The sequence below is a fragment of the Lepisma saccharinum genome, chromosome 1 (genome assembly GCF_977018435.1).
Source record: "Lepisma saccharinum chromosome 1, izLepSacc3.1, whole genome shotgun sequence".
Classification (NCBI taxonomy): domain Eukaryota; kingdom Metazoa; phylum Arthropoda; class Insecta; order Zygentoma; family Lepismatidae; genus Lepisma; species Lepisma saccharinum.
Window position 1 is genome coordinate 68,500,319 of NC_139229.1, and position 16,374 is coordinate 68,516,692.

A 16,374-nucleotide genomic window follows, 5' to 3' on the forward strand; every position below is an offset into this window, starting at 1 on the left:
ACATTACTACAGTGTATCATAGCACTCCAGGACAAGAGGGTCCTCCTCACTTAAACAGCTGATGATTGGATGCCTAAACGAGAGGCACCCCTTGCATCCCCTCCTGGCAAGAATCCTTGCTGCCTGTGGTATCGTCAGAACAACTCAAGGGATGTTAAGAGGCGATGCGACAGAGCTTCTTGCGAACCTACATCAATGCTGGGGACCGCCATTTTGAACAGCTACTGTAATATTTTCATCCTAGAGTGATATGATACACTGATACATTACAGTAATGTCCGTATGAAATCTACAAGCTGCATCTTTCAGTTGTCTCATTCCACTGTCATGCAGCCCAAACTAGCTTTGGCCTATGACTTCTTAATGGCACTGGGGTTTCTTATCTCATATTGGTACTTGAGTCAGTCTCCATCCATCCTGCAAGTTTGAATCAAGGTCACAGTAATGCCCTGTATGTATCTATAAATAGGATGGAAAGTTGAAAGGACTGAGAAATAAAAGTTTTGTGGGTAAAACATCTTTATTATAAAACAAATTCTGAAATAATGAACCTTATTCATAAAAATGACAATAAGAGAGTTGATTAATTTTGAGTCAAAGAAATTGCAACTTAACTTGCTACATAATTACATTAAGAATATTTCTTATAAACTGAATAAACACAACTATTATCCATGATATTGAGGAAGTCTTAAACAGAGCTGGGCACAAGCTGCAGATTCTCGAATGAATATATTCTACAACATTCACATTCCTCATGCTGTCAGGAGAAGAAGTATTCAAGAATAACTATTTCCGCATTAGACCAGGAAAATCACAGCATTACCATCAAAATCTAAATACTTTAATAATTTATTGATATATTTGTGTGATGTTCTTCAAAGTGAAGAATCATATGTGTATATATTAACAATTAAACATAGATATTTTACTTTGAATCAAATTAATAAAATGAACAATGTAACATTTTGGGTAGTGAAAGTGACATCTATTTGTAAACATGAATAAACACTTTTAAATAGAATACACTTAACAAAAAGTGTAAGAATTATTTTCTATTTATATTGTAGAAAATTCAGAAGACATTTCTCCATATGCTACATTTCATCTAGCTGAACCAATGAGCCATCCCAGTAATACATTGTTGCATAGTTTCATTTACCACGAGCATGCCTTAACAGATGGATGTGCATCACCTCCTCAGCCAGTAAGTACTTCAGGTTGTTTTAAAGATTCATATTCGAAGAGATTTTATCTGATCAGACAGAAAAAATATATATCTGGATCTAAAAACTAAAAACAAACTGCTATAATTTCATCAATATTTGTTTGAGACTTTCTGAAATATAGTCAGAACTTACAATAGTTTTTCTCATTTTTGTGCAACAGTAGCCAATATACACTTTGTCTGTATTAGAATTTTCAAAATGATTTTGAAGATTATACGAGAATATTTAATACAATCAACATGATAATAATATATTAATAAAAATAATCCATGGTACAACAACACATAAGGGCCAGGGCCTATGTACTGTCTGCCAGTCTCAGTCCCACTTGCTGTAGTCTTCATTATATAGTTTTAATGGATAGAGTTTCACAAACCTTTCCAGATTAGTCCCAATGGAGTTCGAAAAATCAATTTTAGCTTGTTGAATTAATTGCCAAATGGTTAATTGTTTATTGTTGATAAGACATATTTTCTGGGCTTTGTTTATGTCAAATTTTTATCATATCACTTGATGTTACTGTCTTGATTGTATATCTTCGTCAGTCAAATTTTGTCTTAAGTCCACTTTATGCACAGATAGGCAAGTTGGGACCAGACCTACAGTTAAAAGTGAGATCAGAGCCGTTGTGCGTCCCCAGCTTGGATCGAGCTCAGCACCCCATGGGTACATGTACTTGACTGCTAATACTAATACTGCTAATACCCATGAAAAATAAATTTCCAAATTTATTGTAATTTAAATTATTTTTTGTTTTTGCAATTTTAATACCTTTCTTCACATTTTTTTTATAATTTATTATTAGCACTAGCACAATTTAACCATCTTGGAGCTGATACAACAAACTATGTAATGTACAAATGTTTTCCTTCTAACTCCATTGGGTCTAATGATGCAAACAAGAAGTTTGTGAAACATCCTGATATTAAATAATAAATGTGTTGTTTGTAAATATATAGTGAATAAGAGGTGAGACTGTTCCTTGTGTCAAATGTAAATATGTTTCTTTTGTAGGATACAAAATCCTCTCGTAGAAGAAGGCCAAGTAAACGTGCATCAGAGGTTGAAAGCGAGGAGTTTGATTCTCAAGGCTCAGATTCAGATCAGGACCATCTGACGTCCAGTCGTACTGAATCTTCCAGCCAATTAGACTCCAGAAGAGGTAAAACTCGTAGTAAGTAGCAATATCATTGAAATTTTACTACACTAAGTAAGAAAAATGCATGTTAGTTGGTTCTTCTATCAGTCATCTTGGATCTGTAACAAATTTACACTGTTTCGATTGAGAACCTTGAGGCTTAAGAAGGAAGCATCTCTCTTTTTGTTTCATTGCCTTCTTGCTCCAGAGCTAACAATTGTTGTAAAACCTTGTCACCTCCACACCTCTATCACTCTGTATTTCATTTCTTCTTATCCAATATAGGGCCTCCCCGATGGCGCAGTGGTAGCGTCGTCGCCTTGTAATCAAGGGGTCCCGGGTTCGATACCCGGTGGAGGCACAAGTGGTTCGGATCCCACTTTAAACTGTAGGTCCAGTCCCGATTAGCCTTACTGTGCATAAAGTGGACTTAAAACAACAACATATCAATTCTTATCCAATATTTAACTATTGACAACATAATTAATTTATTCCAATTTAGGTCTCCTTTTCTTTCTTCTTTGGTATCAGTTACAAGTCTCTTGACAAAATCGTTGTGAATTAGATCCATAAATCTGTGGATCTTGATTTGGATCCATAGCTATTGTCTTTTTATGAAAAGAGGTTGCTATGCCAATGTCAAATTCCAAACCTGGGACATCATGATTTTTAATTTATTTTTGCCCCTGCCTGAAGTGATGGAAATATGGAGAGATTCCCCCCCAAGTAAAATTTCTTTTATTGAATCATCCCCCACCTAGTGCATTGTCTCCATGGTAATCCATATAAGCATCTCACCTATCCCTCAGACAGGAATTTCCACTTTGTGCACTGATTTGCTGTTGCAAATATTGTCCAGGAACTCTTAACTTGGTATTTAGCCTATTCAGTTTTAGTAGATCAAACACTAATTCCCCTGGAAAGGATTACTATCAGGATTACTATTACCAATATCATTAAAAATATATAAAATTTCAATTATCCTTTCAGAAGAAAATAACAGTATAGGAAATCATTCATATCACTACTAGCAATAGCATGAAAACTTACAGTGTCCTGCCACACTTTATAATGATTACTCTCTGTGTCTCAACAAAGGTGAAGACACAATGAACTGGAATGGGGGACTGAAGATAAACAAAGAATGGAAGAAGGTGTTAGAAAGAGTGGAAAGGACAAGAGAGAAAGAGGAGAGAAGGAAGAAGAATGAAGGAAAAAGAGCGTGAGATAGAGTGTCCAACCACATTCCATATGGAAGAAAATGTTTAGCTTTTCAGGTGAAAGTACAGTTGACAAGGGAAAGCCACCTGCTAGAATGTTCCAGAACAACTTTGAATAGAGTGGAGGGGAGTAATTTTTGTGTATATATATCATCCTGTTTTGTACCTTGTTATATTTGTACTTGGTGCAGAGTCTGAAGAAGACCTTGCTAGGAGGTTGAAACGTTACGTTTAGTTTATGTTTTATAATAAAATAAATACATTTCTGCCTTGGTCAGCATTTCATATCAAGGAAAGAAGGCTTAATGGTGTTATAACTGAAATATCATATTTTAAACTGCTTATTGGTAAATTAATTGAATCATATTATGGATCAGACAAATATCCAGGTTGGGATAGTGTATGTCAAAATTTCCTGTTCATTCCTCTCAATTTCGTTATATTAACAGGTTTCGAAAGAAGTACAGAGTGGTCACAAAGTGGGCTTATCTCATTTATTTTCGACACTGCAATGATTATGATTGAATGCTTGATATGGATTCATATTTGATAGTTTAAGAGTCTGCACCATGTTCTGGCACACATCGCATTGCAAGTGTGTCATTACCTGAATACGACCTTTCTGGGCAGTGGATTGGAAGAGTTTCTGAAGGGTCTCCCAAGAAGTTCCAGAGGTGGTTCATCAATGACAGTTATACAAAGGCTGTTGCAGAGAAGGTGAGACTAATTCCTGTATAGGAAAACAGCGACCTCCATTGGCTAGCAAATGCACTAGGGTGAAAATTTGGTTCATTAGCTTCCGATTGAGACCAAAATGAGCACAATAGTTCAAAAAGTCGTGACTGTGTAGCAGTTAAAAGACAAGCATGTACATGACCCCTCCAAGAATCATTAAAATGAAACCAAAAAAGTGCAAACCACAAAATTTTTATTCAGAATCAGCCATATCGAGTAGACGTACATCTTTTTCAAAATAGGCACCATTGACAGCTAAGCAAGTGTTCATATGCTCCTGCTCCTTTGTGAATGTCTTTGAAAATTCGTCGTCAGGTAGCAAACTGAAGAAAACTTGCAATCACTTCTTTGTTCGTCATGAAATGACGACCACGTAAAGCGGCCTTTAAAAGTGGAAATAGCCAAAAGTCGCAGGGTGCAAGGCCCAGGCTGTATGCTGGATGCAGGAAAATGTCTATAATAAAAAAGCCCGCGAGGTATGCAACTGTATTCACTAGTGTCTCGTTAACCATGGACGGTCTTTGTCTAGGATGTGCCTGATTTGTGCCCATCTTCAAACAACTTGTGCCATCGGTACTCTGTGGCTGTCTTGATAGGCATATGCCTGTTGAAACATTGCATATGTTTTCGCAGCACTTTTCCCTAAACGCCAACAAAATTTTATGGCATGTCGCTGTTCATCTTGAATACTCATCGCGAAAAACAATGTTATACACAAAAACCTGGAGGGGTAAACGAAACACGTTCCATGTAAATCAACACAACTGCTCACTAAAGTGGTTTCGCAACATGTGACAACTTGCTACGGAAACAGAATGACATAACTAGTGCTGAAACCATAGGCAGTGTTGCCAAGCCAGGAAAAAATCTGTCTCACCTTCTCTGCGACAGCCTTTGTAAATAACCTGTATCGCACAACGCAAGAGTTACACGCAGCTGTGGAACATGCCTTCACATACGTGACCCCATATTAATCTCCGCAAAGCATGCCAGAACACGACGCAGAATTTGGCTGTGCTACAAAAATGACTGTCTCCATACAGATGTTCCAGATTCTTAAACTATCAGGCATGTGTCGATGCCAAGCATTCAACCACAACCATCGTTGTAGTGTCGAAAATAAAGGGTGTGGTACACTCTGTACACTTACTAATTTTATTCAGTTATGGAAATTATGTATTTTATTAAATATCTTCACACACACATATATTGGAGCTGCGGTGGTCCAGGAGCATCTGACTACCAGACCCAAGTTTAATTCTTGGGTTGGGCGACTTCAAGTGAAAACTTTTCAAGCAATATACCTGCATGGAGTGGCTCTGGGATTACCCAGCTGCTAATAAAAATTGGTACCTGAGGACAAGCCTAGGGTGTAAAGTCAGGTGGAGCATGATGCTTATCACATAACCTGCCTCCACATCCCTCCATTGCCTTCACTGAGTGTTGCGATATTATATAATATTACCCAATAATCTATTGAATATATCATAGCATATCTTAACTTTACAATAATTTTCTCATTTCAGATATTATTTATCATCCCACACAATCCACCACATCCTCGGACGTATCTGGCTTGTCTGAGCAACGATCGTTTCCTAGAAGAGGGAAATTGAGGTAAGAACTCAGTCTTACTTGATCGGGATTCCGCAAAACAAAAGGGCTTCATTATTTTTGAGGGTTTCCAGGGCATGTTCCGCATGGCCAGGGTTCTGTTGCAGTGTTTTCCAAACGTGAGTAGCTTGTGTCTTTTTTTCTACTATGTGCATAATAATATGTAGTGTAAACATTACAGATGAAAATAAAATTGTTGAGAGTTGTATATATGAAGCCATTAATGACTTTCAAACATTATGTGTTACAAAAATGTAAGTGTGGGTGTATGCATATCCTTTCCAGCATGATTTTGGCACTGTCTTGAATTGATTACTGAATGTTAAAAATATAAAACTTAACCATATATTGAACTGAAAGTAATTTTCTAAGACCCTTTACATATTATATTTAAGAAACCAATAATTTAGAACACCACATGGTATAGTACTAATCTTAGAGATTGTACCTACAAAAATTATAAAAAAATTGAATTATATACTTCGATTTTTCTGACCTACTTCTCAATAGCTTCAATCATAATACTAGAAAGTCATCAGTGAATGAATAAGATAATGTCAACCTTTTGTAGCTGCATGATTACTTTATTATCTCAACAGAAAGAATCTAGTATTCAACCCTAACAGAAGAAACATTTTGGATGGTTGCTGCTTAAAAAAATCCTCATTGTTACCATTCAATTTTTTTTTCTACATCTTTGTTTAAAGAGCATAACTTTAAAATACCCAATAAGGAAATAATTGAGACTGATAAAATAGAAGCCGGCCCCCGTGGCAGAGTGGTTAGCACATCATGCTACAATGCCAGGGGTTCCAGGTTCGAATCTCAGTCTGGGCATGGATGGTTGAGAGTGTCTATTCATCAATTTCATCCTATCACCACTCATCCCCATCTTCCCAAATTAGCCAAACGTGGCACAAAAAGCAAAGTAAAATAAAGCAAATCAATCAATGATAAAATAGAACATTTGCAATAATTGTTTTCGGTTTACGATGCTGAATTTAAGAACACGTACAATTTTGACTTGACTCTCGACCAAACAATTATTGCAATGATACTAAGTAGAAACAAGCAAATGTATGTTTCTGATGTTAATTGGGGGAATAATTATATGGGAGAATGGGTGATGAACAGCCAATCGTGAGAGAAATTGTGAATTAGTGCTGTTAAGGTTACATTTTGTCAGTGTAGTTTTGTTAGGAACTATTAATAGCAGTGTTACTATTATGTGATCTGAAAAGGAACTGAAATATTGTCAGTTATGGTACTTTCTATTCATGTTTGTTAGTCTCAAGTTAGAAAATATAGTAAGAATTTTATCACACATTAAGGAGTAGTAATTATATCATTCATCTAAACTATTTTAATATGTACTTGTAATGAAATATCCCTAAATCTCACCCTCCTGCATATAGATGCAACAACCACATGGTGTAAGACCTGCTCGATGTTCACCACCTTCTCCATCCCTTCACAGTCACCCTGCAGCCTGTATCTTTACTCTCTGAGCCAAAGGAAACTTGGAACTCCTTCAGGCTTGCATATACATATTCCCACCTATCATGTCTGGAGTGATTTCCTGGATGAAACACCCACTTATCCTCAAACCAAGATATCTCGCATTCAGTGACTGCACCCGAGTTCCAGTATTCAAAAATTAGTCCCAACGCAACCACTCCTACTGGAAGAGACATACATACATATCAACCACATATGAGAAAAATACAACCTTACAGTCATCTTTGAAACACCTTACGATGACTAATATAGTTTTAATGTTATGAAAATTGATTAAAATATGCAGCAGAAATAAATTACATACTATCACAAGTGTCTATATAATTTGCATTGACACGTAATGTAAATTATGCTTATCTTCTGACTTGATTCAACAAACTGAACAGATAACTGTGCTTGTATTGCAAAGTTTTATGTTCTGTTTCTTCTTTCTTTCTGTCTTTCTCTCACAGAACGAGGTGGTTGGTCCCAAGCAAAGCTTCATTCAGAAACGTTGTTGGCCACTCCTACCCTCCAACAACAGTTGCCGAGTCGTCCTTCTGCTGCCCCCAACCCACCTTTGGAGGGGCTCCCGATAGACCAGAACTAAGTGAAGCAGAGTGTGATATAGACACACTGAAGAAGTTAAAACTTGGTCTCCGCTCCTCTTTGTGGTCACAGACTAGCTCGCAAGGAAACCAAGATTTTTCCATTGCAGTGTAGTGTTAATAGAAACTAAAGCAGAAATTTATCCAACTTTGCATGTTAATGCAAGTTCCAAGAGGTCTAAAAATAACTGCTGTTGTGAACCAACGATTCACCAGAATGGTGATTGGTGTGCAGTTTTTGCTAACGACTTTTGGAGAAATTATTCATGATTCAGAATTCAAATTGGTAATTTCTGAATTTTCACTGTGAACATAGAACATCAAAATTGCTATTCATCAATACCAACTTCATTTTTATAAATGTTTTGTAACTCTAAAGTGGACATATTTCTCTTGTATGTCTAATCAACAACAAGGTCCAAATCATAGAACTTTGTTTAACATTTAACGAGAACTAATGACTCTATCCCATAAGGCTAATTTCAGCCTTCCAATCTGAGTACATGGAATTGACCCACATGGATAATTGTGTAGATAATAATATATCCATGGCACTGACTAATGTGTACAAATAATTTGTAGAACATCTCAGTCTTAATCCTACAAGTATGGAAACATCTATAATTGCAAGTTGCAACAATAGACATTTTCAGTGACAATGTACTTCTAATTTGAAATATGTGTAAGCTCTTTCTGTTCTATGTGTAGAATCATAAAGTAGACTATTTTGTCCTTGAAGGTATCACAAATATTATGAATAATTTTATTCTGACACATCATATATTGCTATGGACGGTTTTGTTTGCTCTGGTCTCAGAGTGAAAAACTGAAGCATTACAATCCCTTTAATGAGCAGAATTGACATCTCGTCCAGTAAGGTGCACATTTCTTACTTTTGATAATACATTTTCTAACATGCACCTTTTCTTATTAAAGAGGCCTCCTCGATGGCACAGTGGTAGCATCATCGCCTTGTAGTCAAGGGGTCCTGGGTTCGATACCCAGTGGTGGCACATAGTGGTTCAGATCCCACTTCAAAACTGTAGGTCCAGTCCCGATTAGCCTTACTGTGCATAAAGTGGACTTAAAACACCAAATCAATGAAATTTCTTATTAAACAGGTTATATTTCATTTCAGCTGCTTGCCTAAGAATATGCCTGTTAAATAAGTCGCCACAGAAGAAATTAACGACCTTCTACTTGCAATGAACAATTCCAAAACTCCAAAGATTTATTTTGCATACTTTAATTAAGTTCAGATATGTTTCTTCTTTCAAGAATTGCTAGCTCCTCAATTCACAATCAACACACACAATCTCTCTCTCTATATATTTCTATTTCTTTCTCTGTCTCACACACACACACGCACACATACCGAAATTAGATTTTGAGCATCTACATTTTAAAACTTACTAACTTCATTTTTTAAATCTCAAAAAATCTCCAGCAAGTTTTTCAGACTAGCCATTTGTCATGGAAGTTACCTTGTCATGAGTAACAAGTAACGTTGGGACAGAAAGTACCAGGTGTATAAGCTTAAATCTGCTGTTTGCTCATAGATGGTGTTAGTGAGCGTAAGAAGCTACCATGGGCACGCCATACCTGGTGTTTGTATGAGTTGGACATCTGCCAACACGAATCAGTGCACATCGTCAGCACGTGCAGACAACAACAGACAGTGTTCCTGTGGTAAGCATGTCTAGTTTTGTGCCAGAAAAAGAGCATATGCGGGAAGCTCTGCTTTTCTGCTTCCATTTGAAGAAATCGGCTGCCGAATCGCATCGAATGCTTGTGGAGGTATATGGTGACAGTGCTGTATCGGAAACAACGTGCAGGGATTGGTTTCGTCGGTTCAAAGACGGCAATTTTGACCTGAGCGACAAGAAGCTTGCAAATCGGTCCAGGAAGGTTGGGGACCATCAATTGCAGGCTCTTTTGGACGTGGACGATACCCAAACGCAAAAGATGCTTGCCGAGCAATTGGGTGTTACTCAAGCAGCCATTTCCATGCGTCTACGTGCCATGGGAAAGGTTCAAAAGATCGGAAAATGGGTGCCGCATGAATTGACCGATTGGCAGCTGGAGAGATGCCAAAACACATGCGAAATCTTGCTTGCCAGACAAAAAAGAAAGTCTTTCCTGCATCGGATTGTGACTGGCGATGAAAAGTGGATCTATTTCGAGAATCCTAAACGCAAGAAATCGTGGGTTGATCGTGGTCAACCATCAACATCTTCCACGAGACCAAATCGCTTCGGCCGGAAGACGATGCTGTGTGTTTGGTGGGATCAACAGGGTATCGTCTACTTTGAGCTGTTGAAACCTGGTGAAACTGTCACTGCCCACCGCTACCACCAACAACTGATCAAATTGCACCGTGCTCTGTGTGACAAGAGGCCGGATTATCAACAAAGACATGACAAGCTGACTTTCCTCCACGACAACGCCCCATCGCACACGTCAAGACTGGTCCAAAACTACTTGGAGACACGCAACTGGGAGGTGCTACCCCATCCCGCCTATTCACCAGACTTGGCCCCTTCCGACTACCATCTGTTTTCGTCGATGGGCCACACCCTCGGTGAGCAGCACTTCGATTCGTATGAAGACGTCCGAAAATGGCTTGATGAGTGGTTTGCCTCGAAAGAGAAGGACTTTTTTTGGCGTGGTATCCACAAATTACCTGAGAGGTGAGCAAAATGTGTAGCTCGCGAGGGCAAGTATTTTGAACAAATTTCTTGTTGCTTTCTATGAACAAACCATGTGTTTTTCTGACAACAAAACAGCAGATTTAAGCTTATACACCTGGTATGTATTCCATTTGGTCTACCAACATGATCTTTTTAACACCCTATGAAAAATTATACTGATACCAAATCCTCTATACTAATTTTTGCACAATGGAGACTGGAGATGTTTGTATATAAGCAACTCTAAGCAGGGCCGGATTAAGGTGGGTGCTATTGATCCTGAAATAGGCACAGATGAAAACAGACGAGAATTTTCTGAAAGCTGAACAGTTTTCTTTTGTTATATTAACCTGAAAATAAATCTTAGAATGAAATTTGGAGCCCCAATTTCGGATGCCTTGACACAAGTAGTAAAATTTTCACCTTGAAAGTTAGTTGTATACAAAAAATCGACGGTATGCAGCATCAGGCCCAATTTCATATTAATCCGACCCTGACTCCAAGCTTATATTGTTACACTCTTTCATCATGAATGACATATTTTGTCCTAATAGCTCTAAAACTATTGTGTCATGCACGGGCATGTTTTATCAGTGTGACCAGAATACACTTGAAAGATAATAATTATAATAGCAAATTTTCAACCATTCACGATATTCTGCCATCTGTCAATATATTTACAAAAAGTCCCTAAGCATTTTGCACATTTGTTTTACGATATGTTTCTTAGACCTGCTTGCAGGTTAAAAGTGTTAAACTTTCCCAGGAATTGGCAGTTGGATCAAATCTATCTTAACAGAACAATTTGTTCTGATATTAATATTCACCCTCTTAATCCTAATCCATCCAATTTTGCTGAACAAGAAATGTATCTGAAAACTGTCTGAAAGGAGATGCAAATTTCTCTTGACTTCAGCACAGCAACATCTAAACACAATATTTTCCTGCATCTTTCTCAAAAATTGAGAATATTTCAATGTGCTCTACCAGCTATCATAGTCCACTACTCTCTAAATTAAGCTCTGGACAAGCTTACCATATTATTCACCAGTTACTCAGATTATACCTCACTAGCTTCTTTGCATATTAATTTACACAGCTTTTATTCGTAGTTTGGTATACATTTCAGTGTCGAACGCTCCATATACCCAGGGGTATCATGCACAACCTCTGGTGGTCAGCTGGTATTGAATATTTTTACCAGCCCTCTGTAAAGAGAACGATAAAGTGTCATACTTACAGAAAATACATACAATGTTCTTGATATTTGAAAGGTGTTTTTTAAAATAATATATATAGAGCTCCCACACTCTTTTGAATTGAGTGTTCGACACTGGTACAGGCTGCCTCTATTCTACAATACCATGATTAAGAAGACTCATTAGATTGCAGATTTGATTGCAATTCATTCTGCTTCCTAAAAAGGAACTCCAGTTTTGTGGCTGAATTAACTACTTGTCACAGAAAAACATTCTCAACAAATGCAGCCAATCACAGAATGGAAATCCTGTATTATTGCCAAGTAGACATGTACACAAACATTTATGTTTCTGGCAATTTTAATATACTGTGATTCAGTGGTTGTCTGGAACAAAATCTGCAATTTTTTATTAAGAAAGTAAAAGAAAGGCCAGCATTTATTTGGATACCTGTCATGACATTTGCTTGAGTGACTGAGGGAAAATCTAATAAAATTTTAAATTCTTGACGCATGCCTCAACACCATAACTAGTTTCTTGTTTGTGTGTGAACCATCTCTGCAAATAAATCCGTGACTGAATATAAATAAGGAGGTTGAAGAATGTTGGATATACGAAAAGATGGTAATCTGTAGGTGTAACAAGCTACAAAAAAATATCATCCTTCTCAATGTTTATGGGAACATTTTCAGAAGAACTCATTTTGTGGGTTATAAAAGTGTGATTTTTAGAAAAATGATATCTTCCTTTTTTATATGAGATTGGTTTTGAAAAAGAGTAACATCTGAAGAAAAATATTTTAGCCAATTTTATTCCAAACTTTCTTTGTTATATTGATAATTATAAGTTGGAGCCTTGCAGAGACATATTTAGTAACATAATTTATTTGTTCACAAAAACATTCCTAAGTGGTTGTTAGTCTTCTTTTATGAGAGTTATAAAGAGATATTTACTGCACATATAACTAAAAGATAATTTATAAATGTTTAAAAATAAGTCACTTGCTATTTCAATTCTTCATTTTTAACCTACCTACCTCCTCATAAATTTGGGTATATTGAAACGCTGCACGAATCATTGTTCTCAAAGACAATTAAAAGGTGCTATTTTACTGCATGGAAACAGTTGGTCATAAAAAATTACTGATGAGATAAGTGTGTGGAAACTACTGCAAGCAAGCTCATCCATCTCATTTGTTATACACAGCATTCCCTGACATTTGCTACGAGACTCGGCAGCAAGCGGCTCAGTGTCAGGACTTGTCTTTCCCGGTGAACGGGGTCTGCGACAGTCACACGCTACAGTCTTTTTTTTTTTTCGCTCTCCCTGCCTTCACTCTATTTCCCTTTCTGTTGACGTTGCAGACTGACGCCAGTATAATCCTCCCTCGGAAGTTGTGTTGTGTCGTATCTGTGTGTTGAAGATTGTGGCTTAATATGGCACCACAAAAGTTTACAGTACAACAAAGGATTTATCTTGTTGAGTGTTACTTCAGAAAGAGGAATTGTGGAGTAGTGTGATGACGTTTTGCAACAAAATTTCCTGGTGTTCCCGTTCCACATAGGACCACTATATTAAACCTCGTAAAAAAGTTTAGAGTAACAGGGTCAGTTCTGAATAAAAGTGGAAAGAAAAACCCACATGTACTTACTGAGGAAAAACTCGATGACATAGAACAAAGGGTAGAACAGTCTCCTCGGAAATCTATCAGCTGCCTCTCACAAGAAACGGGTGTTTCAAAAACCCTCTAGGTTCCCCGATTTGTCAGCCTGCGATTTTTATTTATCTAAAAAATAAAATATACAAAGACAATCCGCACACCATCCGTGAGTTAAAAGAGAGTATTGTACAAAAAATCGGGAGAATTACAGTAGATCAACTTGCACATGTAAGTGCCAATTTCCTTCGGAGATGCCAGGAATGTGTTGCAGCAGAGGGACATCATTTTCAACACCTTCTGTAGTCAAGGTTAGTACACAATATGAAAACTGTAATTTTAATAGCCAACTCTACTGACTGTCGCGGACCCCGTTCGCCAGGAAAGACAAGCATTGACGCCGGATTGCTTGCCGGGTTGCCCAATCTCGTAGTGAATGTTCGGGAATGCTCTGTAGTAGAAATTGCATGTACAAAAAATACATATTTCTTTGTGTATGTAAGTTATGGTTGGAGCAGGAAGATTTTTCATCTACATAAATTATAAAAATCCATACTTGAATCAGAATTAAAGGTATCTGATTAATTTGAAACAAAATGAGATATTGACATGTGATATTGCTGTGTCAGGTGCGACTTTAACTGAGTATATGGGGAAAGCAGACATTACAAAACAGAAAAAAAAGTGTAGTAAATACATGCAAGTCATTGTGAATACAGCAATTTAAAGGTAGTTTAACAATTCAGTGTGCAATGACAAACCTGCACATAAGAAAAAAATTGATATCTGAGATTTATTGAAATACATGAATTTCATGTATTCGAAGTGTCATTAGTCAAATTAAATTACATGAAATGATTCCTGATAAGGGATTCCAAGATTCTCATGGTATCAGGCAAAGCACTAACTTTAGTCAGGAAATAGAAATTGACAGGATGTGTTGCATGTATGAAAAAATCATAGAAAACCCAAAATACTTTACCAGAAACCAGTATTGATCAAGTTTCTTGGAGTTCAATGTGATTTATTCAAAACTTATCAGAGGAAACATCTCTGAACACTTAATCTGCTCAAATTCTTGTCACTGTCACTCGGACGAAATGATTTCAGAAGTTAAAAAAGAGAGAGAAATGAGAAAACATCTTTTAATACAAGGAAAAATACGATTATGGTATTTCATCCTGAGAGTAGATGGTGTGTATGTTGATGAATAAAATGACCTTTCAATCACACGTCAAAACATCATACAATGTCTGTCTTTAATTGTAAATTTTAAGAACTGTATCTAAGTGTGTTGTTCAATTATTTTTACAGTTCTCGTTACAATAAAGAACACTGAAAATTCTTGTTATTGCAATTTTATAAATTATTTTTCAGCAATACGTACCCTACAATCCCCAAGCTTGAGTCCACGAGTGGTTTGAGAATGAGCAATTTGCTAGAAAAAAATTAATTTCCTCAAAATAGTTATGGATCAGCAGCATTTCACGGAAAGAGGGATAGCTCCATTAATCTTCAAACTGAATATAAAATGGAGCTTCTACAACATATGGCTGGTTGAAAGTTTCTTTGCAGGAATCGCATATTAATGACTTTTCTCGTGAGGTAAGAGTATTTGAGTGGTGTCTACCACAGGTAGGATTATTAAATAATTTCATTGCCCAGACAAAAGTATGATAGTGAGAATAATTCTCTCCCTTTACCTATTTATAGTTATGTTCAATGTGTTTGCATTACTTGTTTAACTATGGGCATATCTAGTAGACGCTTAGTCTGATCTAGTGGTTTAGAATATAGATTTTAGAATATTCCAATTCATATAATTGGTGATTGAACAGAGGAATATGTCACAATTATTTAACACAAATTATTCAGATCACATAAATTGTTGACGCAGTCTTTCCGTTGAAGCAGAACACTACACCTCTCACCCATGGGCAGAGTGGATAGCTGGTTGCTAGGAGGTAGTCGTTAGTAGGATGATCAGTTATGTACTGGATAGCTCTAAAAATACAGTTAACAAACACTGCATCGGAAAGAACTCTTGTCATTGGTTGCCTGGATCCATAGAATATTATTGTTTTTACCCATTATTTGTCAAAATTTATCTGCTTTTATAGCGAGAATGTCCCTTTTGCAGTATTCTGGTTGACTTAACAAAAAATTGTTATTTCACTCAACACATTACAGCAGGGAGGAATTCTAAATCTAGTGCATTACGTTTGGATGTGATGAAACCAAACAAAATGTCTTAGAAATTTATTTTTGTATTTTCTTTCCCAAAAAATTCACAAACAGATTTTCAGTGGTTTGGACACACCCACTTCTTATATTTTCTGAAGATTATACAGCCACCTCACCCTCACTGACATTATTTAAAATAGAACTGTTCTTTTACATATTTTTAAAAATTGAGAAACCTGTTGATATATACCTTGCCTTTATAACATAACGATTAATGAACATTTATTTGGATTGGATTAAATAGTTTTACTAAGTTTAGTTTTTCGTACGTATATATATATATATATATAAACTCCTGATTGGAAACTGAAAAGGATTGGAAATCGGAAAAAAAGGTAGCCCTTTTTTTTTTATGACAAGAACGTCAGCTCAGCTCAAGGTATAACATGGAGTTGAGTGTTTACAAAAAATAAGCCATGCTGATATCAGTGGCATAGCATCCTAATACGCCAATATGCCCAGCGCTCCCTGATTTAAAATTTTAAAAATGCGCAAATGCTGTAAATATAAAGTAAAACATGACTAATTATATACATGTTTGAG

The 16,374-nt window shown here is 36.6% G+C and overlaps 1 protein-coding gene and 1 long non-coding RNA gene across 2 annotated transcripts in view; one reads left to right on the forward strand and one right to left on the reverse strand.

The window, feature by feature from the left end:
• Window positions 1-5,968, forward strand: part of LOC145996198 (cell adhesion molecule Dscam2-like) — a 501,892-nt gene extending 495,924 nt beyond the window's left edge. Inside the window, exons 30-32 of the mRNA XM_083132598.1 lie at window positions 1,071-1,207; window positions 2,244-2,403; window positions 5,849-5,968. Of these exons, the coding sequence (XP_082988724.1) occupies window positions 1,071-1,207; window positions 2,244-2,403; window positions 5,849-5,943 (392 nt within the window). The 3' untranslated portion in view covers window positions 5,944-5,968. The remainder of the gene's footprint in view (window positions 1-1,070; window positions 1,208-2,243; window positions 2,404-5,848) is intronic.
• Window positions 600-11,924, reverse strand: LOC145996201 (uncharacterized). Its single transcript, XR_014442758.1, has 3 exons — window positions 11,768-11,924; window positions 7,338-7,617; window positions 600-1,255 (listed from the first exon to the last, which is right to left on the reverse strand). It is a non-coding gene; the product is annotated as an uncharacterized LOC145996201 (long non-coding RNA).
• Window positions 11,925-16,374: the final 4,450 nt, after the last annotated feature.